Source organism: Genypterus blacodes, unplaced genomic scaffold (assembly GCF_046128005.1).
Source record: "Genypterus blacodes isolate CSIRO-AG114 ecotype Tasmania unplaced genomic scaffold, CSIRO-AGI_Gbla_v1 ptg000007l_1, whole genome shotgun sequence".
NCBI classification, from domain to species: Eukaryota; Metazoa; Chordata; class Actinopteri; order Ophidiiformes; family Ophidiidae; genus Genypterus; species Genypterus blacodes.
Genome location: NW_027466821.1, coordinates 1,209,924 through 1,233,684, shown reverse-complemented (window position 1 = coordinate 1,233,684; position 23,761 = coordinate 1,209,924). Strand labels below are relative to the sequence as shown.

Sequence of the window (23,761 nt, the reverse complement as noted above, 5' to 3'; positions counted from 1 at the left end):
TTTGATGACTTGTAAACAGGCCAATGCTAAGAGATAAATCTGTGTGATGCGTGGCGGTTCCCGCCGATAGGGGGCGATAGCTGTACCCCAACTCTCAGCCCGACCGCGAGACATGTGGCTGAGACTTTGTGAAAGCTACGCACCGCTTTTAGCCAGAAATAATCCCTGGATCGTGCTCTCATTTCGCATTTTCTCCCAGGAGGTTGGACCCTAACAAAAACTCTGCACTCTGTGGAAACAGCCACCGCAGCGCTTATCGGTGAGTGACGACAGCAGCCGCTAGCTAACGGGAGCTATTTGTAAGCAAGCTAACGCGACGTAAGCAGGTGCTGTTGTTCGAAGCGGCTAGCCAGCTTTTAGCTAAAATCTACTGCTAATGCTAGGTAGCTTATGACCTTCAATTGCAGCAGCGCTGCTAATATTAGACTGTATTTAGCCATGTTCTGTGCTAACAGCCGTTTAGCTTAAGTTGCCACATTTCTAAGCTAGCTTTAGCCATTTGGCTAACCATCAACAACCATGTTGTCAGCGTCGTGTTGGCACTGCTTTTTCAACTACGTGCTAATTCACCGTGTTGGGAGCCAGGCCGAGCTGGCACACAGTGGCAGCAAGGTTTAAGAAGTAGCTGACTGCCAAGTTATATGTAACGTTATATGTAAGCATACATTATTGTTAGCCAACACTGAGCTAATACAGTTATGCTAAGCGGCTAGTGTTTGATGTAAGTTTTAATCAGACGAACACACCGTTGTTTTGACAGTAGGAGATTAGAGCTACAGCTTAATGGCCACTGTTAAAGCTCTGTGTTGACTTGGTTTATTTTAAGTGTTTAGAAACGAGAGCTTTGGGTTCCACCTCCGCAGGCAGGCTGACATTAGTCCAGGCCACAGTCTGTTGATCAGGTTTCACTTTTCTGGAGTTAAAGCTCGTCGTGCCTACAGGCTGCGTCCTGAGCTGCTGTCATCTACAAATCTGAGCTCCAGGCTTCCTGGTAAACTGCCCAAGGGGCTGCTTGTTCATCGTGACTCTGGGTGTAAATAACACTATTTGGGTTCACCTGAGTAGTCAGTAGTGCTTAGCTGTATTGATTTTTGCTACTGGGAATCTTTCCGGCTTCCACTAATTTGCTAAAGAGTGCTAAATAGGATATTTTATTGCCACACTAGTATTTACTGTATAACGGGTAGGCCAAGAAGCTCGACATCATTCTCATTTCATATTTTCTAAAGGTTAATACCATATAAGACACTTCAAGACATCACGTTTGACTTTGAGCCTGTGTAAAGGCATCTGTGTAAATTAAGGCATTAGACTACACAATTAATTGAGTAGATAGATCACTTCATAAAGTTGAAATGACTAGCACAAATATAATTTTCCATGAATTTCATCATAACTTTACATTAAACTTTATAATATGTAGAAGTTGCACACCCAAATGGCAGGACGTGAGGGGAAGGAACGGTCACCTTGGCAGGGTTCACACTTTTTGTTTACCTCCCCTTCACACAGAGCATTGTGGAATATTAGTGGAAAAGCTGTCATGGAAACTGTTCCACCATTGCAGGATTTGATTTCTTCAGACTGATAAGCAGATCTTTCCTGGTTATTATGTTTGCACATCCATTTCGGCATCCCAGAGGGGTCCTATAAAGACCGAAACGTGACCCCTCTAACTGACGTCCAATGGCATGGCAGGTGACTCGGGCACAGGCATCAATTTGCAGACTGTGTTGTTAACCTACATGTTGGGTTAGAAAATTATGTTTCACATCAGTATCAGTCCAACCTTTCCTCTTATGTGTTCTTTGTCCTGTTGGTGTGTTATTTTATGTTTGTTGTTGCCTATTGCTTTGCTCAAATCATCAGAAGTCGCTGGGAAATGATGTCATCAGTACACCACCCAGCTTTACAGCAATTGTGTATTTCTCCCTCAGACACTTTCTGGCTCTATCAGGAATTTACACGCACCACTATCCCCCAATTTGCAGATAGATTTATGGAAAGAAAGCCTGTGTGAATAGGGCCTTAGTCTGCCATATAGTGTGTGTCTACTACAACCGTCGTGACAGAATACGACTTGGTTATTCCATTGATATGCTTATGAACCAGACATATTTGGCTTTTTTTCCAAACTTGTTACCAGCTATAGCATGCAAAATACGTTATTTATTTTAAAAATGGAGGAAGACTGAGATCTGATCACAGTCTAGACAGAATCAGGCAAGGAGAACATGTTAATGCAATGTGCAAATGCAGTGCAGAGACGGAAATCTGAGACCGGCACTGATGACACCCAAGCAGAACTCGATTTAAAGATGCACAAAGGAGAAGGAAAATGTATCCTATTACAATTGCGCAAAACTGGGTTTTAATGAGCTTACATAATTACCATTTCTGAGCTCATTCCTTTTAATGAGATAGCGATGTCCCCGCAAGATTTAGCACATTTGTTGTAAGTCTGGCTCTTGAATTTATCGAAACCCCAAGTGACCATTTGTCACCACTTGCGAAATAACACCTTCATCCAAGACCATTTGTGTAGTGTGAACAGTCTCATTCGGGAGAGACTAATTATCTCCTGTTGCACCCTAAGTTAAATTTTTAGTGTACTTTGGATTTCCTCAAGTTTATCGTCAAGTTGTGTTCTTCATTTGTGCAATAGCTGTCTGCTTGTTCTGCACTTTATTTTCATCTATGGTCTGAGGTAGTCGTTGTCGTCTTCTCATTCTTATCAGATGATTTCTGTCTAGGCTTCTTGTTGTGCTTGGTGTCCTCGTGCTGGCTGCGGTTGTTTTGACCTGACTCGTTCCGTGCAATTTGGTGGTGAGTTTGAGTTTTATTGGTGGTGGTCTTGTTGTGAAGTACAGTCATTTCTATGGCGACAAACTGAAGCTTATTCACTCTCACTTTGACGGGCAGTGGCTTCTACTCACCTTTTCCTGGTGTCCTTCCTTAAGGAGACATGCCACTTGGCTTTGGCCGAAAGAGATACTTCACCTGCTTCATGTTCAGCATACAAGATAATGCATTTATGGTGATGATTGATTTGTCCAGGAAAACAGCAGGTCTTGGTCTATCTTTCAGTTTCCTTATCTTCATCCAACCCCATGATTTGGTTGCTCATTAAGTCTCCAAAAATGTACAGATCATTCAGATAGGGAGTAATTCACATCCTCTGTCCTAAAACTGTAAACCTCAGCCCAAGACTTCACAAGACGCTGGTTGTATGCAAAGACGGGAGGATGTCTGGCACAGTTGGAGATCCTAGCACTCGTATCCCTCCCTCGCTCTCTAGCCATAATGTCCTCCTTTCACAATACAGTCGATCTCCTTGTATGAATTTGTGCCCACGTCCGTGCAGAATACAAACCCGTACGATAATGGGACACAGGGTCTGCTCTCCACAGAACAGCACCACATGTTTCGGACACATATGTAAACTCTGGTCGGGCATCATTTCCTTCCACATTTATAGGATGAGGACTTTACCCATGAGAGCACTCTTTGTACTTTGTGTGTTGCCATAAAACATAAGATGGGTGTCATCATTAATGTCCAGCATCAGTACAGAGGTCCTCAGAGCACAGCTGCAGAAAACCACCCGGATCCTCCACCACTGTTGAGGTCAGAGCTCCTCAGAGTGGGGGGATAGTTGTAATCCCAACCTGCCTGGTCTGCCATGTTGCACATCTGGACAAGTCTTGCTTCGCGGTGTCCAACTGCCTCTTGTTCTCGTTAAAAAATGTAACCACCTTTCAGCATTTACACTGAAAGTGAACAAGAAGCCAAGTTCAATGGCCAGTAGTTCTCTTAGACAAGTACGGGTTCTTGGCATAATACAAGTGTGCCGAAGAAGTAAAGCACACGCAAATTCCCTTGAACGGGTTTCTATGAATGCCCAAACCTGCTTAGCAGATTAATTGTTGTGCAACCGTTGGGAATCATGTTGTCAGTTGTCTGGTCACAGCAGCTTGTTGAGTTGAGCTCTGCAGTCGGATGATCTTCCAAGATGGCAGTTGTTTTCCTGCAGTGGTGTGGTAGTAAATCCATTTTCTTTACATTCATATTTGGACTCAGTGCATTTTATTTTAAGACCCAGTCATGATAGTGTATGTGTGCAGCAGCAGCATTGGAAGTGAAGTCTGAATGCCTCTGAGCTTCTTGGAGGATGACCCTAGCATGCATATGCCTTACCTCACTTATCCTGCTCAGTGTTTGTTCAATCTTGCAGTATTTACATTTGGTTTCTTGTGGCTCTACATTACTTACTGTTTTACAAAGTTTTCCTGTATATTGGTGATCAGGTGACTGGACACTGGGACAAATGTTGCAAATGGAAAAGTCTCATTGTATTTATTGTATTTTGTCTTACAAGTTGTCATTTTTTTTGTGTGTGTTATTTATTCTAAATTTCTCCTGTCTCTGTGTTGTTAGTGGTGATAAGGAGAGCCCGGGCCAGACATGACTGGAGCTGGAAGTGGTGAGTGCTAATCTTTACACAGCATCATGTTTTTTGTGTGCATCACATCACTTGCTGAACAAACAGGGCAACATATAACAGCAGGCCAATATATTTACAAATCAAAATATCATGATCGCAAATCAACCTGGAAATCTGCATGACCTGACAAACGCAGTCAGACTGACAGCAAATATTTTGTGAATTTCTTCACATTCTGGTTTAGAACACAGTTGTGTTTCACGCAGGAAGGTTTTACTTGAGCTCATTTATCAGCATAGTCTGTGTTTGTCTTGGATTTCATTACCGTTTTATTTTGGTCATCCTAACACTCCTCAGCCAAGTTGCTGCAGTGCAGTGTGTGTCTCAGCTAAAATAAGCAAGTGTTTACAAATTCTGCTTCGTGTTCACATTCATTTTACTTAATGAAGATTTTTATTGGGCATCTATACAGCTCCTGTTGGGAAAAAACCCATCTCAACAGTTTTGTTTTTTCACTCAGAGTAGAGCACTTGAGATCTTTGCAATAATTTATCATAATCTTCCAATGTCTTTGGTATGTGTAGGTGGTCAGGGCCCGCCCGATGGGACAGACACGGAGGAGGCGGAGAGGTGTCCCATCTGCCTGGGCGTCCTGTTTGGAGGTGAGCTGGCCATGCCGGACAGCTGCTGCCACGTCTTCTGCCTCAGATGTCTCCTCACATGGGCCGAGGTGATTGTCATACCTACTACATTAAATTCAGGATCTCATGAAGTATGTGTTGAAATGGTCATGAAGCAGCGACGCACTGGTAGACGCTATGTATTTGGACTTTAGGGACCTAATAATACCTTTTGTTACAACCATAGTAAATCCAGCTTAAGTTCTACGCAACCATGTGCCCATCAACAGACCCATATGTTGTTCTACTTGCTTGCTATTTCATTTTACTGATGTATGGTTTGTTTTCTTTTCTGTAATTTTCAGCTGCAGATGGTTCCATCCTGCCCTGTGGACAGAAAACCTTTTACTAATGTTTACAAATGGGACCTGACTCAGTTCCGTGTGCAGGTCAGTCTGCCGCCTTTCCTATAATCTGTCTTCATTAGTGGTAGTGATACCTAAGTGAAAATACATGTGTAGTAGTTTGTGCCACTGATAGTGACGTAGAATTTAACTACCACGAACGGCAAAAATAAGAACAGTGAGTCTAACCCTCTTAATAGCATAAACTATTGACAACTCAAGAACAGGGTTAGTATGTCATAGGTTTGAAAGGTACTAATTGTACTGTGGTTGTTTTCAGATTCCTGTGCGGAAGCGAGCTGCAAGTCAACCTGAAGCTGAGCGGTGCTGCTGTAGGAAGACTCAAAAAAAAGCCCATCTAAAGTGAGTGAGCCTTGATCCTTGGAGGGGGGGGGGGAGAGACAGCACTTTCAACGGGAAAATTTACACCAGTCTTTCCTGGTGGAATGTTTTCTCTGCACTTTGATTTTGATTGGATTTTGATCAGTGTTTTGGGGAGTGTTTTAACCAAGGGCTCATTCTGTGCCCACTTGACTATGAAGTCCATTTCTTCGCCGCCAAAGGTTTGACGTTATTTTCTTTTCCAGAAGCAAGCAAGGGAGGCGAGTGAGACTGGAAAAGGTGGAGAGGGCACCAGATAGCAAAACAAAAGGACTTGTGAGAAAATGTATGTTTAAAATCCCCTGATTATCATGATTATCTGATGACTGGCTTTGCTACAGTAGATGTGATACTATATTACTGCCCTCTACAGGTAGTGATGATGACCCCTCTTCACTGAGCAGCAAAAAGGTCAGTTTTAGTTCAGTTCATCTCGGCTCTCTCTGTAATTTGAGAGATGCTAGTTTAATCTTATGTTCTTCAGCTGTCCAGTCACTCATTGTTAAATGTGTTTTATTCAGGTGAGAGGAACCGAATGCTGTACTTCATCTCCATCTTCCTTTGGGTCATTAATAGGCACGTCAACACAGGACATGTAAGTCACATTCTCTTCTCATACACTGACAATTTTGCTTCTGCAACAAGGGTTTTATGGTTAATCGTGCCATTGACTTCTTCACTTTACTTCAAGCTCTAACCACACAGAAGCCTAATCAGATTGAACTTTTAATGTATCTGGGGTGCCCTACTTGCTGACAGAACAAACTCAAAATATTCTTATGTGATATATTAAGTTATTGTTTTTACATCACAGTTCTTCAGCTAAACCTTCCTTGTTGTGAGTTACACAGTGGCAGGACAGATGGGTTATAAACGGCCCCTTTTTTAATCATTCTTTTTGGGTACAGCTGCACCTACCAATTTTGCATACACGAGGCCCCTATTGGAGAGTTAGCTGTTTAATTGTTTCACACAAAACGTATTCTCAATGTCATTTATAAAGGCATAAAATCATAAAAGGCAAGCTCAAGTTTACCAACCTGCCTAATTCTTTTTGCTTTTTACAAAAGTAAAATGGACAGATGGGGAAAGGATCTACCATATTGCTTACTCGTTGCAGTTTAGACCATAGTGGATTTTATTTTTGAATGAACTAATTTACCTGTGAACTCTGTGAATGACCTTGTCCGTGTGCTCATATTGTGTGTGTTGTGTTCACTCTCAGTGCAGAGTCTCATTGGGTGGCAGAGGACGCACATTATGACATGATGTTCAAACATTGCAAACCCCAGAGACAAGCTTGTCCGTGGCTTTCGACTGCTGCACCCATCCCTGCTAACGTTGCCTCTCGGTAATTATCCTCTGATATTACTCGCATAATTACACTGTCTGTGTTCCTGTCACACATATTTGCCATATTTGTTGTGATACCACCTGCTACAGAGAAATCTGAATATTTTGATGTCATGAAATGACATCATGAATAAACACAGTTCTAGACCTATGGCCTTGATGACATAATGGGTGAGATCTTTGATTCTGACCTAATGTGTTTTTCTGTGATGGATTTACAGACAAAGTTTCCATCCCTTTTACAGCCCATTCCCAATTGGATTCTCTTCGTCTCCCTTTACATCCAGCATGTCGTTTGGTTCTGGTCATTTTGGTGAGTTGTGTCCCACTGAATTCTTTATAGTTACAACATGGTTCAGATGAAGTTGCTGTTTGGTTGTAAACAAGTTTTAGTTCTGTAAATCATTTAATAAGTTGTGACACCTCTCCTTTACGAACAGATGACATACAATGAAAATTTGGACATGTGACTCTTTGAGAAGTTATTTTTTGGTTGACCTTTGATGAGATGACGCTTTTACAGACTTTCCATATAATTGACTATTATTGAAAAATGTTTACATGATCTGATTCTTTGGTGGCCTTTAAATGCCTATGATGATGGTGAATGTAGTGTAACTCTGTCCTTCTGTTCAACCTACTCTTAAATTCTTTAGTACATCTGCATTACAGTATGCATGAACAGATGTTTTGTCACATCTTGATATCAATGTTATTTGAGCTACAGTGAGCCTTGAAATGGCCAAATGTCATTCTCCAAGAACAAAGACAATATGTAACCTCTAGAAGGCCATCTTTAAGTACTGGGGTTGCTCATGTAGTGTGTCTGTCTTTACAGCGTTTCAGGGTGTTGTCTGCGCTGTGACTTGTTCAAAAGGAGGAGAGAAAAGAGGCACCCGAGCTTCGGGCTCTAAAGCTCCCACCAAAGAGGCTGAGTCTTTACCTTCCAGGCGGTCTGAACGCAACAGTAAAGCTCACGAAGAGGCCCCCACGTCAGATCCCTCATCTCCACTGCAATCCAGTTCATCGGACTCTGAGTCATCTACTGGTCAGTCCACCAAGCCAGGAAAGGCTGCTCAGGTGTCTACAAAAAGGAAGGGGAAACGGGTAACAAACCGAAAGGCCAGTGGGAAACGGAAAGCCACTGCAAAGAAAAAACCTCCCACCAAAGTTGCCAGTGTCTTTGGAACAAGTGAGGAGGAAGATGAAGAGGGAAGTGACAAGATGGATAAGGAGGAGGAGGAGGACAATATTGAAAAAGAACAAGTGGACACTTTAGAGCAGCAGGAGTCTGATGCTGAAGAAAGCCTCAAAGCAGACCAAGATGGCTCTGCGGATTCTGCTGATGAGCAAGGCAGTGCTGAAGGTAGTCCGGAACCTTTGTGTAATGATGTCAGGCAGGATGGAGAAGACAGTCTGGAGCATTCTGACCAACATGAACAGGGGCAGACAGGAGCTGAAGAGGAAGAGAGAGAAATTGACCAGACATCTCCTTGCAGCTCTGCTCCAAACAGCCCTGTTTCATGCTCTGAGGGCCAGCAGCACATGAGTGAGGAAGAGCAGCCACCCAGCCCTGTTTCCTGTGGAGAAGAAGACTCTGAGACGAGAAACACGTCGTCCCCCTTTGACTCTCAAAACATGCTGCCAGGGGACCATGCGTCACCTTACAGCGATGACCAGGAGGATAAAATGGAGATCTGTGCAGGTTCACCAGAGGCCAACAATGAAGATTCTTCAAAGGAAGCCAAGACTGAATCATGTGAGACACAAGGTGGTTCCTCCTCTGCTGGTGAACCAGTGGAGCCACTCACTGTCCCAGAGGGAAAAGCTTCTGCAGACACTGACACAAAAGACCTTGGTTCTCCGGACCCTCCAACAGATGTGAGATCTGAGGAAGGAGCCAAAGATGAAAGTCCATTGCAGGATGACACCAGCGTTGTCCCGATGGAGTGCAGTTCACCCAATAGTGAACATGGTGACAATCTCATTTTGGAAGAACCAAAAGAGGGCAGCACTTCAGCTGCTACAGACCATCCTGTTTCTGAAAGCCAAGTCACGACAGAAGCGATCATCAAGGACCACCAGGACAGTGAAAGGAACCAGGAGAGGAAGAACGGTAGGCAGCGACGTTCCCGCTTCCACTCCCCAACTTCCACATGGTCACCGAAGAGGGAAACCAAACAAGATCAATCCAGGCGCTCACGGTCAATGTCCAGAGAGCGTGACGGCAGCCCGCCTTCCAGCCGCTCATCCCGTGCTCGCAGCAGAGAAAGAGACAAGGACAGTGACAGAGACAAGGACAGTGAGAGAGACTATTCCAGGAGGGAACGTAGTCGTGAGAGGCGGAGAAGGCGATCCAGGAGTCGGTCAAGATCGAGGTCTCGTTCAAGATCTCGATCAAGAACAAGGTCCTATAGACGAGGGCCCAGTCCTGAACGCTCCGCCTCTAGAGAACCATCTCCCCAGAGGAATGACCGCAGGGCTGGGTGGAGGTCTGGACAGGGCAGTGGGTCTGGTGGTGATGCACGGAGATATGGCGGTTCTAGTCGATTTGAAAATGGTATACCCTCAGAATCTTCCCCTGATCGCCAGAGCCAGTCTGAGAATCCTGACTGGGTTACGGAAAGCATTCGTAATGTTGCCGAGAGCAGGAGCCGCGACGCTGGCAGCTCACGCAACAGCGGCGGGTCCAGAGGAGACTCTTGGGGCCGCGGGGGCCGCGGCCGGGGCGGAGGACGGGGTGGCGGCAACCGCCCCTCTTACAACCAGCAGGAAGAAACGGCTGACAACCGCTGGCAACCCAGGAACAACTTCTCAGGTACAAGTAATAATTCAGGGAATGACGCTTACAGCCGCTTCAATGAAAACCGGCCTGGCAGCCGATGGAAAGACTCTGAGTCAGGAGACTCCGTGTTGGATCGCTCAGGCTGGTCTTCTGCGTCCAGCTGGGCGGTCAGAAGGACACTACCTGCAGACGTTCAGGATTATTATTCAAAGAGGGAACGAGGAGGAGGCTCGGGGGGCTGGAGCCGACCAGAGGAGGAGCAGCCAGCAGCAGCAGCAGGTTAAAGTCAATCCATGTTGTCTCTGTAGTTGAGTCTAACCCAAGCTCACTTAAATGGCTTAAGTCATTAAGATTTTATGCTATAAGATTACAATTCAGATTCTGCTTGTCCATTCCTACCATCTGAAGATGCAAATTCTCCATTAGCAGGTTAGCACTAAAAAAATAATTTTGCAGACTATGTTAAATTGAATCAGTATTATGTTCTATAATGAATACTGGAATTTTAGATAAAATGAATACATTTACAACCTAAGTTATCTGCAATATCACACTGGTATTAAAGATGGGATTGGAAATAATTGAAACATTCAATCAACTAGGAACCTTTCTTCTTATACAGCCTATTCTTACAGCTCCTCAACACTTTTTTCCCAGCAGTTTCTTAATTTTGTTTCTCTCTTTCTCCAGATGCCTCTAAAAACGAGCCAACCGCGCCGGCAGTCCCGGGCAATGCCCCGGCCCCCATGATGAACGTGAATCCTCCTCAGTTGAATGTTGTCCATCACTACTCCATGCAGGGCCAGCGAGGAGCTGTGCCGGCCACGCTGCAGCCAGCTGCACCATACGCCGTGCCTCCTCAGGTCCCTGTGCACCTTCATCCCTCTGTGCCTCAGCTGCATGGGCCTGCTGTCGGCGCCCAGGGCCTCCCACCCCCGCCCCCGCCGCCACCACCCATGCAGCAAGGCAGCCAGACGGCAGCAGCTCATCCTGAGGGACACACAACACAGGTTTGTCAGATTGGCATGTACAGTACTCATCAGTTTGAGATCAAACATGTATTTAACACATTTTGTATCCTTCCCACAATCATTAATACTGTAATCCCCTGATGCTTCTAGATGGCGAACACTATGATAGGTTATGGGAAACCTCCCTTGCTACCCACCCCAACCAAAGCTGGTGTGATGACCCACGGCGGCAGTCATGTGCTGCCATCCTCTACAACCCACCACAGCCAGCACAGCAAGGCGCATGCTGACAGCTCCAAAAAGGAAAAGGTAAACCTGCTGCCACATCTGTCAACAAATGTCTGGTTGGACACATTCAAGCTGTTAATGAGTCTCAAAACATGCACTTACAACTCAGAAATTCCAAACCGATGCCCAACTAACTGCTCCACCAAACTCATTCCGTGTGTAAATGCCTTCGGACCAATAAAACAGATTCAAGTGTTTGATCTTTCTCTGCTCTAGAAACAGCATTTACAGGACAAAGCTATAAATGAAGTGAAGACAGCCATCAAACCCTACTACCAAAAGAAAGAAATCACGAAGGAGGAGTACAAGGAGATTGTTCGCAAAGCAGTCGAGAAGGTGAGCTGAAACCCCTCAGGTGTAAATGGCATTTTCACTCCACAAAGGAATACAAATTAAAGAAGAAAGGCTTTAACCCCATTATTAGATAATCCATAGTGTTTGTTTCTCACACAAATGAGTGTCTGTTTGACCCTCGCTGTGCCCTTTTGCCCCTGCAGGTGTGTCACAGCAAAAGTGGCGAGGTGAACTCCAGCAAGGTGGCCAACTTGGTGAAAGCCTACGTGGATAAATACAAGCATGCCCGCAAGAAGTGAAGGCCCGGCCTGCTGCTGCTGGTGTGGCCGCGCCCTCGCACACCCATTCAGCTGCTCAAGTGCAATTTCCCCTGGCTGGAATTTGGCCTCCGAACTGAGACGACGGAGAGTCTGAATTTTTTTTATATCTCTACCTTTCATTGAATGAAGATTTGTTTTTCTATAGATTTTCATATTTTGTTAGAAAAAGAATTTCCCAATCAGAAATTGTAATGCAAGAGCCCTTTATTTTGCATAGATCATATGACTAAGGAACTACTGTAAGAAGAGCGGGGGTAGCATGGGGGGTGGGGGGGGTGGTTGACGTTAAAGATGCAACGCTCAGTGAATGACATCAGATGACATAGTGGAGATAATCACTTATGGTGCCAGCTGGTACGATAAAGTTCTCCTGCACGGCATCTCGATCGCTTAGCTTATTAATTGAATATTGTTATTGTTCTTTTTTAAATATTATATAATATTTCAGATGAAAGCCTAGTTTAAAAAAGTGCTTAATTAAGCGTTGTGGCCCAGTGATGGGCCAGAATCTGTTTAGTGTGATTGTAATCAGGGCCCTGATTGGTTGAGGAATCAAGAAGTGGGGTGGCCAATCAGCAGTGAGTGTGTTATGTTAGACACAGGTCCCAAGGTGGCGTCCTAACCCCCTGCCTGAATGTGTAATAAATGATGATGAGTGAACATGAACTGCAAAAGTGTCCAGAGGGTAGTGAAATAAAATAGCTGCTTCCTGATTGGCTCTGTGTGAGTTTGTGTGACTATTTCATTTCTTTTTTACAATTTACACCTTTGTTGCTGTGGCTCTTTTAATGGGCATCTGATGGATTTTTCACATCAAAATCAGTGTCTTTGTCATTGGGTGCAATATACTAAGTACTTTTTTTCTATGTTTCTAAATATGAGAGATAGACACACTAAAATGTGTGGCTTGGTTCTGTTAACTGTAATGTGTATGGGTATGATGCTGTGGGCAATGGTTATATGATAAATCTCTGATACATACTTGCAGGACATACTATATGTGAAAATGGCGCTAAAATATTGCAAGTACTTTCCTGTTGTGCCCACCAGAGGTCAGTCTTGTCAATAGTAAGATCAATTTAAGAAGATGCACTCCAAATATCTGAGGAGATTCTCTCCTGTATTCTCAACTAATTTCATTTGATATATGTTAAAACTATATTTTACTTTATATCATTAGTCTACTAATAAATTACATTCTGGTAAACTAATTTTCCAAGCTCTGGAGAACAAGAGTGGGTGTAGAGAAGGCATGGTACACACCACAGCTATTGCTCATATTTAAGCCGATCATCAGATTTTGCTTTTCTGGGCAGTAAAAAATTAACTAATTTATGAAAGTGAAATCTGGCACATACCCCCCCCTGCATCTGAATTAAATTGTAGTAACACCATTTTGCAAGGTTGTGTATATGCACACACTGGAGGACTTCAGTGGAATAGGAAAGTGGAGTGACTAGCAGAACAAGCCTGTCCAGCCTCTACAACCTGGAGTGATTAGGTAGATGCAACAAAGGCTCAAAACTGGTGGGAGAAAGGCACAAATTCATACCTTGTTCTATGAGAAACTTGTTTTTATTCTTGATCATTTCAGTCAGCAGCGGGCCAAGCATTTATCCTCCTTTTTACTACAGTACATCAAAGATGTGTTCTAACTCCAAATCCAACAGCCTCGCCCACAATTGGTAATTGGTCAACTGTGGTCAGGTGTGAAAATAGGTTGGTTAGTTTCTCTCTCTCTCAAGCTCTCGTGCTGTCAAACCTTTTCTACCAGCATGTCAACCTGAGCGGAGATAAGGGAATGTGCTCTATTCACAGTGTATGCTATTGATCTGAGAGATTAGAAAGACACACACACACAGGCACAGGATTTACAACCATACAAGTGTACAACTCCTCCGCCCTTTGACGTCAGGTTTCTTGCTACACCTTTGTGACTATTCTGAAGGCCTATTTACAAAGTTACAGGTCTGCTGAATCAACCAGCAGCTCATTGTCACCAGACAAATGACCTGAGAACTCAAACCAATCTGAGACAAGACACAAACAACAATCCACCTGCAGGTCACATCAGAGATTATCATTGATTTTAATTGGACAGTAATTACAGGATATACATAGTGTTTCATTGAAACAAGAGTGTAACACTGGTGGGCAAAGCCCTCTTTGCGCCTGAGGTCAAGAGATGGCTGACGTGCTCTCCAACCAAGATGTGTGTACATAACATTTTGCTGATCTCGGGTTGTGTTCAGGGGCGAAAAAGGAAATGGAACAACAGCTGCTGCGTTGGTAAAGCCCACATTTAACACTGTTTTCATAAAATGAACAAGAATTAAGTCAGAACAGAGATGAACGTTTGAAGCTCCGACGCATCGGAGCAAAATCAATGTGACATTCAGCAGCTTTGGGGTTTGATGTTTTAACAGCTCCAATGCATTAAAAGTCAAAAAAGTCCAAACAAAACAAAGCGTATATACAGTTGAACTCAATAGATATATACATATATATACATACAATATTATATAAATATAGTAAAATAGATTAAATTACATAGACTTCATGATGTTCCATAAATAGTAGTTGGACAACAGTTTGCATGATGTGATAAGTTAGCGGAAGCAAAGGCTCACAACTTAACCTGGAACATTTGGAAACCGTACGTAAAAACACTCTTAAGCTGTGACAGATGCTTTACCATGATTTTCCGTTAACTCGTTTGGTTGTCGGCACCCTTTGCCTGAACTTCATGATTTTTTGTGTGTTTTCTTTGCAAGTTTAGCAGGTACATTACAACCACTGCATGTGGTTAAATTCAAAGTATTCTCCCATAAAGAAAAAAGTTAAGCTTCTCCCTCCCTTTTGCAGGGAAGTTGGAAGCGGACATGGGGGGCTCCGCGGCCGCCTGCCCTCTAAGCAGTAGTGTCGTTGCTGCAAACGCTTTTCCGAGATCTTTCAGTAGGTTATAACGAGTAAATGCAGTTTTTACAGTCCTCTCGTGAGTTAATCTGCAGCTCTCAGTGTTGGGTTTGACAAGGCAGGTTTTGTAGAGTTACACTATAGGTTTTTACAAGTAAAGCTGACATGATAAGCAAGGTCACAACGCCCTTAGTACAAATACTGAATAGGCCTCATCACCTGTGAAGTCCTCTGAAGTTTTTTTCACGATTGTGTGCTGAACAGTTAAGTGCTTTTCAATATACAAAGGTGTCTTACAAATGCATTTTTTGGCAAAGTAAAAAATGAAAATAAAAAACAAAAGTCAGAAGGGACTGCATCGCTCTTGAGGAGGATTCACTTTTAAGTCTGGCTCTTTGTCAGTTTGGTCGGCAAGGTTCAAAGTTGGCGTAATGCCGCAGTTGGAGCTCTACGACTCAAAAGTCGTCCCTGTTCGGAGGCACCTTCCGAGTTTGTGTCTCGGCTGTACCATAACTACAAAAAAATGTACAAGTAAAAACGAGCGAAAAGCAACAAAACCAAACAATGAAAGTCTTTACAATAAAAAGCGAAAAACAAGTAAAATGCCATCCTTGTGGCCTAACAGCATACTGTACAAAGGTTGAATACATTCTCTCAGAATGGGGTGGTCTGTTGCTCAGGGGTCAAAGCCGAGCATCGAGTGAGTCTTTGTGTTGTCTTCTTCTGTCACTTTGTTTGTCGTGCGGACGTGGCGATCCAACGGCGTAACCCTCCGCAGGCGCCGGCAGGTCAGTCGGGGGCTCTAGTGTCCGTCAGTGTGGACCTCTGCACCGCAGGAGCCGCTGTTTATCCAGTCGAGGACGATGAGGCTCATGCTACCGGTCATGACTACGAAGCCGCATATGAGGAAGATGGTGGCCTGGAAGTGGGGGGGGACACACATGGAAATGATTACATGAGACGTTCATCCTGAGGGAGTGAGATTAACGGTGGCCATGACGGAGGCCCGTAACCTTTGGACATGAGGTGTATTAATGAAATGCTCACCCCAATCTTCTGCACAGACTTCATGGGCTCCTTCTTGACCAGTTTGATGTAGAAAGCTGAGGGCAGGATGAAGACGAGCATGGTAGCAGCAGATGCACCTGAGCAAGGGGAAAAATGGGCGTTTAGTTGGCCATAGAAAGTACAAGTACATGTCCCTCAGTGTCTCCGTGTCAATAATACACGCCAAGGTGTTCTGATAAATGAAACAATGGACTCTAATGGGCCTTTTTTGCCCCTGCTTCATTGAGTATCTCATTGCACACTCCACTCACCGATGAAGCCGAAGATGTCCCTGATGGTGGGGACAAAGATAACCAGGGCGTTGGTGCCAGCCAGCAGAACCATAGTGATGATAGTGTGGCGGATCCAGCTGAACTCCTTAGAGGAGCACATGAGGTGGTTCACCGACGTACGAATCTGCAGCGAATGGCAAAGAAGCATTAATTGACTAAATCTGCTGACGTGACGGTGACCTGAGCTTGACTTCAACTTGGTTTCAAAACTTACGGGGAAAAGCACCACGGGGACAGTAAGGGTGACGGCAGTCAGCACGGCCAAGCGGACGATCAGCAGGATCACATCGTGCTTGTAGTACTTAGAGTAAGTGTGCAGCAGCTCGGGCTCAACATGCACTGGAAGGACAAACAACACCACAACGTCAGCTACGAAGCAACAGCCAAGTAATGGTGGATGATGAACTCTTTGTTTGCTATGATGCCTTTTTGCGTCAGCACTTCAATGTTCCAGGAACACTTCTACACACACTGTGATGTTCCTGCCACAACAAACAAACTGCAAAACAAACTGACTCTTTGCCCGGCAGTGTCAGGTGCAGTTCCTTCCCACCCTTACATAACAGACCTCAGCTTACAGAGTTGTTATTGGTCTATATTTGATTTGAACTTGGATAAGATGTCCCATAAGCCTTGTGTGTGACCGCTCATTCTCACATTTGTTAATCCTTTCAGGTAAATGACCATTTGTAACCTTGTGTTGCTTGGATGAACTTTTTGTAAATGTTGATGTAGATGTGAACTCTGTAAAACTTGTGTTTGGGCAAGTGAAGCATTGAGCGGTGTGTGTGTGATGCTCACCGTTGAAGGTCAGATATCCGAAGAGGGCAGCCAGCAGGTACATGATGAACATAGCCAGGAAGGAGACGTTGGCGACGCCCTGCATCTTTCTGCGGGAGCGGCTGATTGGGCGAGAGGGGAGGCGGGTGTTACATTTAGACACATGTAAGATGAGCTCTAGAGCTATGAGAAAGCTTTAGAAGAACCAATGATATCAAAGAATACTCACTCTTTCAGCTCTTCATACATGGGCAGGATGGCAGGGTGGCACACAAAGGCAAAGGTCAGGATGGGAACGGCATACACAGTCTGAAATGAACAAAAGGAGTCAGATTGGAGTTTCTGTCTTCTGTGTATGTTTCTAGGGCTGAAATCATCCATTCTCCGGCTGTCTCACCTGACAGTTGAAGACAAAGTATTTAGGCGTGCAGTCGTCCGTGCTGTAGTCAACAGCGGTGGTGTTGACGTGGGACACGGTGGCGTTCAGGATTTTGACCACAGTCTCGTTCAGAGCGTCGATGTGCAGCGGCAGAGGGCACGAGAGCTGGAACTTCTTGATTATCACCTAAAGGCGCACACCACGTGTTAATAAGTTCACACCTGATATCCACTTATGTAAAAGAAGCTTTAAGTGTGTGTGTGTGTGTGTGTGTGTGTGTGTGTGTGTGTGTGTGTGTGTGTGTGTGTAGGGGGGTGGGGGTGTGGGTCTATGGCTTCAAGTTCCAGAATACTAAAGCATTGGAGACAGATTTAGACTATTATGTGACGCCACTTATCAACACTGAAATAACGTCACTTTTATTGTTGCTATTTTTGGGATGGTGTTCTATTCCATTTCCCAGGAAAGGAGTTGCATTCATCTGTTTGGGAAGCCAGGAAAGTCATGGATTAGACAAACTGTTGCCTGTTCCATGACTCATCGGGCCTAACAGGCAAGCTCACACTCCAATGGAATGTACAGGAAATACACAAGGTTGTGTGTGTGTGTGTGTATGTGTCTGTGCAAGTGTGTGAATGTAGGTGTGTTTTGCTCACCACAATCAGGAAGAACACCATACACAACAGGGACAGCCCACTGGTGTAACCAAGGTAACCTGAGGGGGGGGAGGTCACAGTGAGCTATTGTTATTATATGGAACTTCTTACAATCTTACACACAGGTTTCATAATTGGATGTATTTGTACTTCCTTGTGCATATTTCAACACTACACACACACACACACACTGACACACACACATACCGAGGTTCCTGAGTAGTGAGAGCGGCAGGATGATGAGGATGGTCACCATTATCACCAGATAATCTCCGTTTGCGTACCATTCTCTGAAACACAACATGTCAGCAATGTTAATTCACTTATTATTCATCTACATTGAACATTTGAGTTGTATTCTAAGTGCAAAACCTACGGTGCCAGTCTAGTTCGAGTTTGGTTTCAGATGCACTGTAGTTTGAGTTATTTTGGCATTTTGGCGTTTGTTATATTTGATTATTTGATACTGATTTCCTCCTGCATCTTTGACTTAATTACTAGAGATTTAAGGAAATTTAACCAAGAAAATAAGGTTTTATTGTTGTGGGGTTTCCCAGGTCTTTTTGTTGCTTTTGTCTTAGGTTTCGGTCTTTACACTATGTTTGTGTCTGTAACAGTAGCTTGCACATAGATTCATTATGGAGTCAAGCCAAGCTGGAGAGCCGCTCTGCTGCCAGAAACCCCTGTCAATGCCTTTTTGTCCCCATTGTCTGCAGTAACAGCTCAGACGTGCCAGCGTGGCTCTGACAGCCCCGCACCCACAGAAACACATTTCACAAAACTGGAGGAACGAGCTCATCTTAACGCTCTGTCTTAACTCTGCATCGATCCGCATCTTCCATAAAGAAAAAAGCTCTTGGGAGAGAAGAGACAGAACACTGTCCCTTTAAACACTCATCCCTCCTCTCTTCTGATAGCAGGACAAAGACACTGCTTCACTGCTTCACCTTCTCCAATGCTACAAAAAAAACAATCAGCCATTGTGCTTGCTAGAGCCCTTCACATTAAGAGACTTGGCTCTGTGTTTTCCGCTTACAGATTCACTCTTACAGACACACACAGTTCTCTTACATCACCCCTATCATATTTTACAAACAAGTACTTTTTTAGGATTTGAAAATGTTTTTTGTCTTGTATTTCTCTATTATTTTCTTTTTGTTTGGGTTTTGTTTTGATTGTTGATTGAGTAACCATTTTCTTATTTTCTTGTGCAGAAAATATAATATAGTATAGAATTGGTATATAGACTACAGATTACAAGTGGCTATTTGGAATTTGACTACATTGACTCCCACAATACAAATTTCCCACGATAGGCCCCGACTGTATGGGCCTGTATGATGACTGTAACGCACTTATTGTAAGTCGCTTTGGATAAAAGTGTCTGCTAAATGACCGTAATGTAATGTAATGTAATGTAATGTAACATCTTTGACATCCCTCTAAGACAGGAGTAAAGGGACATATGGTCTCATTGTCTTCACTCACCCGTTGGAGGCTCCTGCGAGGGACTGGATGACGATGGGGAGCTCATATTTGACGATGTACAGGTAGCTGGACATGGCTGTGAAGATGGAAGAAAACAAGCAGGGGTCAGTATACTTTCCCTGCAAATCCAAGTCCCGTGGAAAAACAAGCAGCCCGTCGGGAGCTGCGTTAAATAAACGCTGGCGTTGGTGAGAGGCCGAGTCATTCCGTGGAAGAAACGTTTGACACATTTTTAATGGTGACTGCTGTTTCAAAAACACACAAACAGGTTTCCATCTCCTACACTGACGCAGTGTGCTTCCATCCCCCTCCCCCCTTTAGGCATAGAGCTACTTTCAGAGTCTTTCCCTTGTGGAATAAACCCAAGTTGATAATTACGGGAAAGTAGTTCAATTATAGTTACGTAATCCTGAGATACAACGTTTTTTTGGGAGCTGGAGTTGAAAACGTCGGAGCAAATCTATCTTTCTCCAACTTACCTCCGATGTTCTGCATGGTGATGGAGATGGAGGCGGCCAGTTTCCCTGGCATGCCGAAAGCCTTGTAGCCGAGCTGTTCGTAAACCAGCGCCCCTTTGAAGAGAAAAGAGAGGAGGGTTTTAGCACCTTTACATCCTTTTAAGCAGCACGCATGAGCGGCAGACCGTATTTGACTCACCTCCTTCATTGGCGGTCTTCAGTAGCAAATGCACGGAGTACAGAGAGAAGATTGCCACGGCCACAAGTAGAATACTGCAAAGAAATAATAATGATTGTTACCGTCGTATTTACTCAATTGATCAGACTGAGCCCAATCAATGTACAGGTGCTTTACCTTTACATGGGCTAAACACCAGTGGGACTTATTAGGTCATTTCAATGACAAATGTATTTTCCCCATGGCAGTAAACAAGCATATTGACATTTCACCAAGATGAAGGCCAGTCCTCTACTTTCATCTGTCCTAAAAATCCATTCGCCCTTCTAATCACCTCAAGAACCATCTGAAATCTCAATGTGCATGCCAAGGCACACGTTATTGGCTGGTCTTGGATGAACAAAGACCTTAACGACAGCGGCAGTCTAAACTTCTGGTTACAGGCCCAGGTGCAGCTTCAGTTTCCCCTACACGGGATCTTCCTCACGCTCTGTGATGCTGCAGTGCCAGCAGATCTATACGCCGGGTATTATTAGACCTGGTTGGAAACTAATCTGAAGCCGTGTGAAAGCCGAGCCGGGAATATGCAGCGTTTCCTCTGGGCAGGTTGACCCGCACGGCCGCTTTGAGCCTTTGACTGCTGCAACATCACTGCCGTCTTATCGCTTTTTATATGCTTTGACTCTTGACAAATATATGCTTTGGGTGGCCTTTCACCGGAAGTCAATTTGCTCTGAGCAGAGCAAAGTTAGCTTTTGTACTTGTAAGCGATGGCGACACAAAAAGAGTCAACTTTACTGATTTTAACTTGCTCTGCTCCATTCACGATCTCCCGTGAGAGTACGGTTTACGTAACTGCGGCCCAAATGCAGCAGGATTACTTCAACTAAGCTGCTTCTCCTGCTGCTGGCTGAGTTTGTATACAGCCTGTCACCTGACATACCCCGGCCATCTGGTTGAGCCTTTGTAACTGAGCCATCTTACCTCTGAGGCAGGTTTTCTAAAAAATGAACAGGAGGAGGCGCTGTTTTGACTCGGCCTTTCCAGCTGTTTTATCTACAGTAAACACGACAGCGAGTACTTCAACAGCCGCCACGATTTTGCACCTTTGTAAACTTCTGACCCGTTTCTAATCAGCAGCACAGGGCCAAACAGCTGCAGAGGGGAACACACACTGTCGATTGGAAATCACGCTGTCAGGGAGGGGGGTTTACTTGCCCTGAGCAGGAACATCACCACCGTGCGACCTTGGAGCACACAGACACAACTACACCTGCCCTTCTCCTGCTTCAGCTTAACCAGTGTTATGCAACCACACACACTGTCTCTGATACCTGAGACTACTTTGCTGCAAATGGTGTTTCGTATATAAAAAAGGACCCAAAAAATACAAACTGTAACACACACACACATGTACAAACACACTAGTAGCCCGAGTTTATGTATTAACTATAGGTGACATTAAATCTACTCTGAAATTGAGAATGATTTGTCTTTTTTTGGACACATTGGAACACGACATCCTCGCTTACAAATCCTAACATGTTAAGTAACGCAGGTTCGCATCAAAAGGTAAACACGGCGTGCAAGAGCTGCTAAAATATCCCTCCATAAAATATTCAAATGGCACTTACACAAACAGAGCGATTCCAGTGTTGGCCATGGCGTAGGAGAGACCCAGGATGCCGCTGCCCATGATGGCGTTGCCCAGGTTGAAGACGGACATGCCGAAGGACGCATTGCCCTGGTGCTGGGGAGGGAAGACATGGATATTGATTGATTGAACAAAAGAAAGACGAAAATAAATGAGTCAGAGAGGCTAGAGAGGAGTCCTTACATATTCCGTCTCATACTTCTTCTTGCCCAGGTTGTGTTCAGGGAGGAAGTTTTGACTCTCTGCTTCCAAATCAGGGTATTGCCTTTAAACAAAACAAAGAAATTCATGTTTAAAAAATAGAGGAATAATGTGGAGAAATGGGTTCAAATCAGAGACCCAGGGAGAGCATCTTTATCAGCACATCCTTTTTCTTATTCTGTGCATAAATCTAAAGTATTTTTGGAGAGCAGCCTCACCCCAGTGGGACCTTCTTGGGACAATCCGGGTAAGGGTACTCGTTGCTGTTGCAGCTGCTGCTGTCCTCATCGGGCGAAATGTTGAACCGACTCATTTCTGTCTTAGCAGGCTGCTTCATACTGGATGATTAAGACAATAATAAAAAAACACAAAGAGCACATGTGAGTGTTTGTTATGTGTTCGCTGGCGCATCTCTTCTTCCTGCGTCACACCAGTTCTCTTATTTCTAACGGTGCGCGTTCACGTCTTAGAATAATCAATATTACAGCGAGGAGCCGCGCACGCCGCCCGGGTCATGTGACTTCCGAGGGGCGGGGGGGATTTTGACTCATCGACAGTGGAAAATTACCGGACCAGCATCCCGAGTCCTACCGACATCACCTCAGACGAGTTAACAGACTGGGAATGACAAAAAAAGGCGCAGTATGCATCACAGACTTTGAGCCTCAGTCTGCGAAAAATCACTGAACAAGTCCGATTAAAATGTTCAACTGACAATGTTTAAGCAGCTTTGACTCCTATGGGACATCATGTAGACTGTTATGAAAGCGAATAGGTAGACAAGCTTTAGATTTACGTTGAGCCTTTAAAATCCGACACCCTGCTTGTATCTTCATCGTATTGTGCGCACATGTGGAGGCCGGTGGAGCCAAAAAGGCGTAGCCGGGTTCCTTTTAATGACATTATTTCCATGGCTGCCTCAGATGGAAACAATGGCACGTGTTGTTCCGTTTATGGGCCCGGCTCCCTGTTTTGCGCAGAGGCTTGAAGCCGTTGCGCACGGAGCTCTTGATTCACACACATGTTATTGTTATATTCCTTTGAAATCTCTGCCAGGTTTTTTTCCTGTTATGCTGTCATTCAGGTTGTGTTTGATTGTGTGGCAGGGACATTCCTGCTCTGCGTTCAGAACAGTGCCATCAGCCCGGCCGGCACTGCAGCATCTCACACACACACACACACGAACACAAACACACTGTCTCATCATTCATTTATTTAGACAAGAAAGCTGACCTGGTCTGAAAATAACGCTTTGGGCCCGTGTGAAGGACAAATTTAAGTCTTTCAGTTAAACCCCCACATATGTGATTCATCTCAGGAATGTCAGCAGAGAGACGGACCAGACCGCTAATTACTTTAAATTAAAGAAGAGAATTCCACATAAAAGATAACCAGGGAACATTGAGTGAAATAGTTTTGCAGAAATGTCAACTTAGATCGTTTATCTTTGTGCTACATACAACGGGCTTTCCTGACAGGCTGTCGATAAAGAATCAAGATGCCGGCTTCTTACCTTTGACTGATGCTTGTAAAATCCTTTCTGTTGAAATCAGTCCAGAAGATCCTTTTCACCACTTCTCTCCACAAAAACCTACTGTGGACAAACTGCTCCTTGTCGATGCAATATATTAAGAAATTTGAGGAAGAAAAAAAAGAATATATAGGTGTATCCCGCCGGAAATAATCTGATCAAAACGATCAGATGATTCAAGTAGCAGAAAATATACAAATAATAATCTTACAAGCGACACGCAAGACTAAAGAAATTGAGATTTGTATATCGAAATGAACCCAGCTACCGAAGATGCGGTGGGTTGGAAGAATGAAGCCTTCTCTGCTAGAGGAGGGGTG

General features: G+C 44.3%; 2 protein-coding genes across 4 annotated transcripts; one reads left to right on the top strand and one right to left on the bottom strand.

The window, feature by feature from the left end:
- The first annotated feature begins 75 nt into the window (after positions 1 to 75).
- Positions 76 to 12,512, top strand: scaf11 (SR-related CTD-associated factor 11). Of its 3 annotated transcripts, none has more exons than XM_076150947.1 (15): positions 76 to 259; positions 4,438 to 4,483; positions 5,029 to 5,174; positions 5,430 to 5,513; positions 5,749 to 5,831; positions 6,056 to 6,135; positions 6,223 to 6,260; positions 6,371 to 6,444; positions 7,075 to 7,200; positions 7,448 to 7,515; positions 8,041 to 10,266; positions 10,678 to 10,997; positions 11,109 to 11,267; positions 11,463 to 11,582; positions 11,744 to 12,512. In XM_076150947.1, exons 2-15 carry the CDS (start codon positions 4,465 to 4,467, stop codon positions 11,837 to 11,839), a joined length of 3,639 nt encoding a protein of 1,212 aa, XP_076007062.1. In that variant the 5' UTR covers positions 76 to 259; positions 4,438 to 4,464; the 3' UTR covers positions 11,840 to 12,512. The 3 variants fall into 3 exon arrangements, with proteins under 3 accessions (XP_076007062.1, XP_076007053.1, XP_076007045.1); XM_076150938.1 differs by having other exon boundaries at positions 7,424 to 7,515; positions 11,469 to 11,582; XM_076150930.1 differs by having other exon boundaries at positions 7,424 to 7,515.
- A 1,418-nt stretch (positions 12,513 to 13,930) lies between these two features.
- Positions 13,931 to 23,761, bottom strand: slc38a2 (solute carrier family 38 member 2). Its single transcript, XM_076150878.1, has 16 exons — positions 23,424 to 23,761; positions 22,129 to 22,248; positions 21,893 to 21,974; positions 21,690 to 21,805; positions 20,077 to 20,150; positions 19,899 to 19,991; positions 19,420 to 19,495; positions 18,139 to 18,221; positions 17,932 to 17,990; positions 17,294 to 17,461; positions 17,126 to 17,205; positions 16,918 to 17,018; positions 16,331 to 16,455; positions 16,096 to 16,240; positions 15,824 to 15,921; positions 13,931 to 15,695 (listed from the first exon to the last, which is right to left on the bottom strand). The coding sequence occupies exons 2-16, from the start codon at positions 22,245 to 22,247 to the stop codon at positions 15,579 to 15,581; spliced, it is 1,536 nt and encodes a 511-aa protein (XP_076006993.1). The 5' UTR covers position 22,248; positions 23,424 to 23,761; the 3' UTR covers positions 13,931 to 15,578.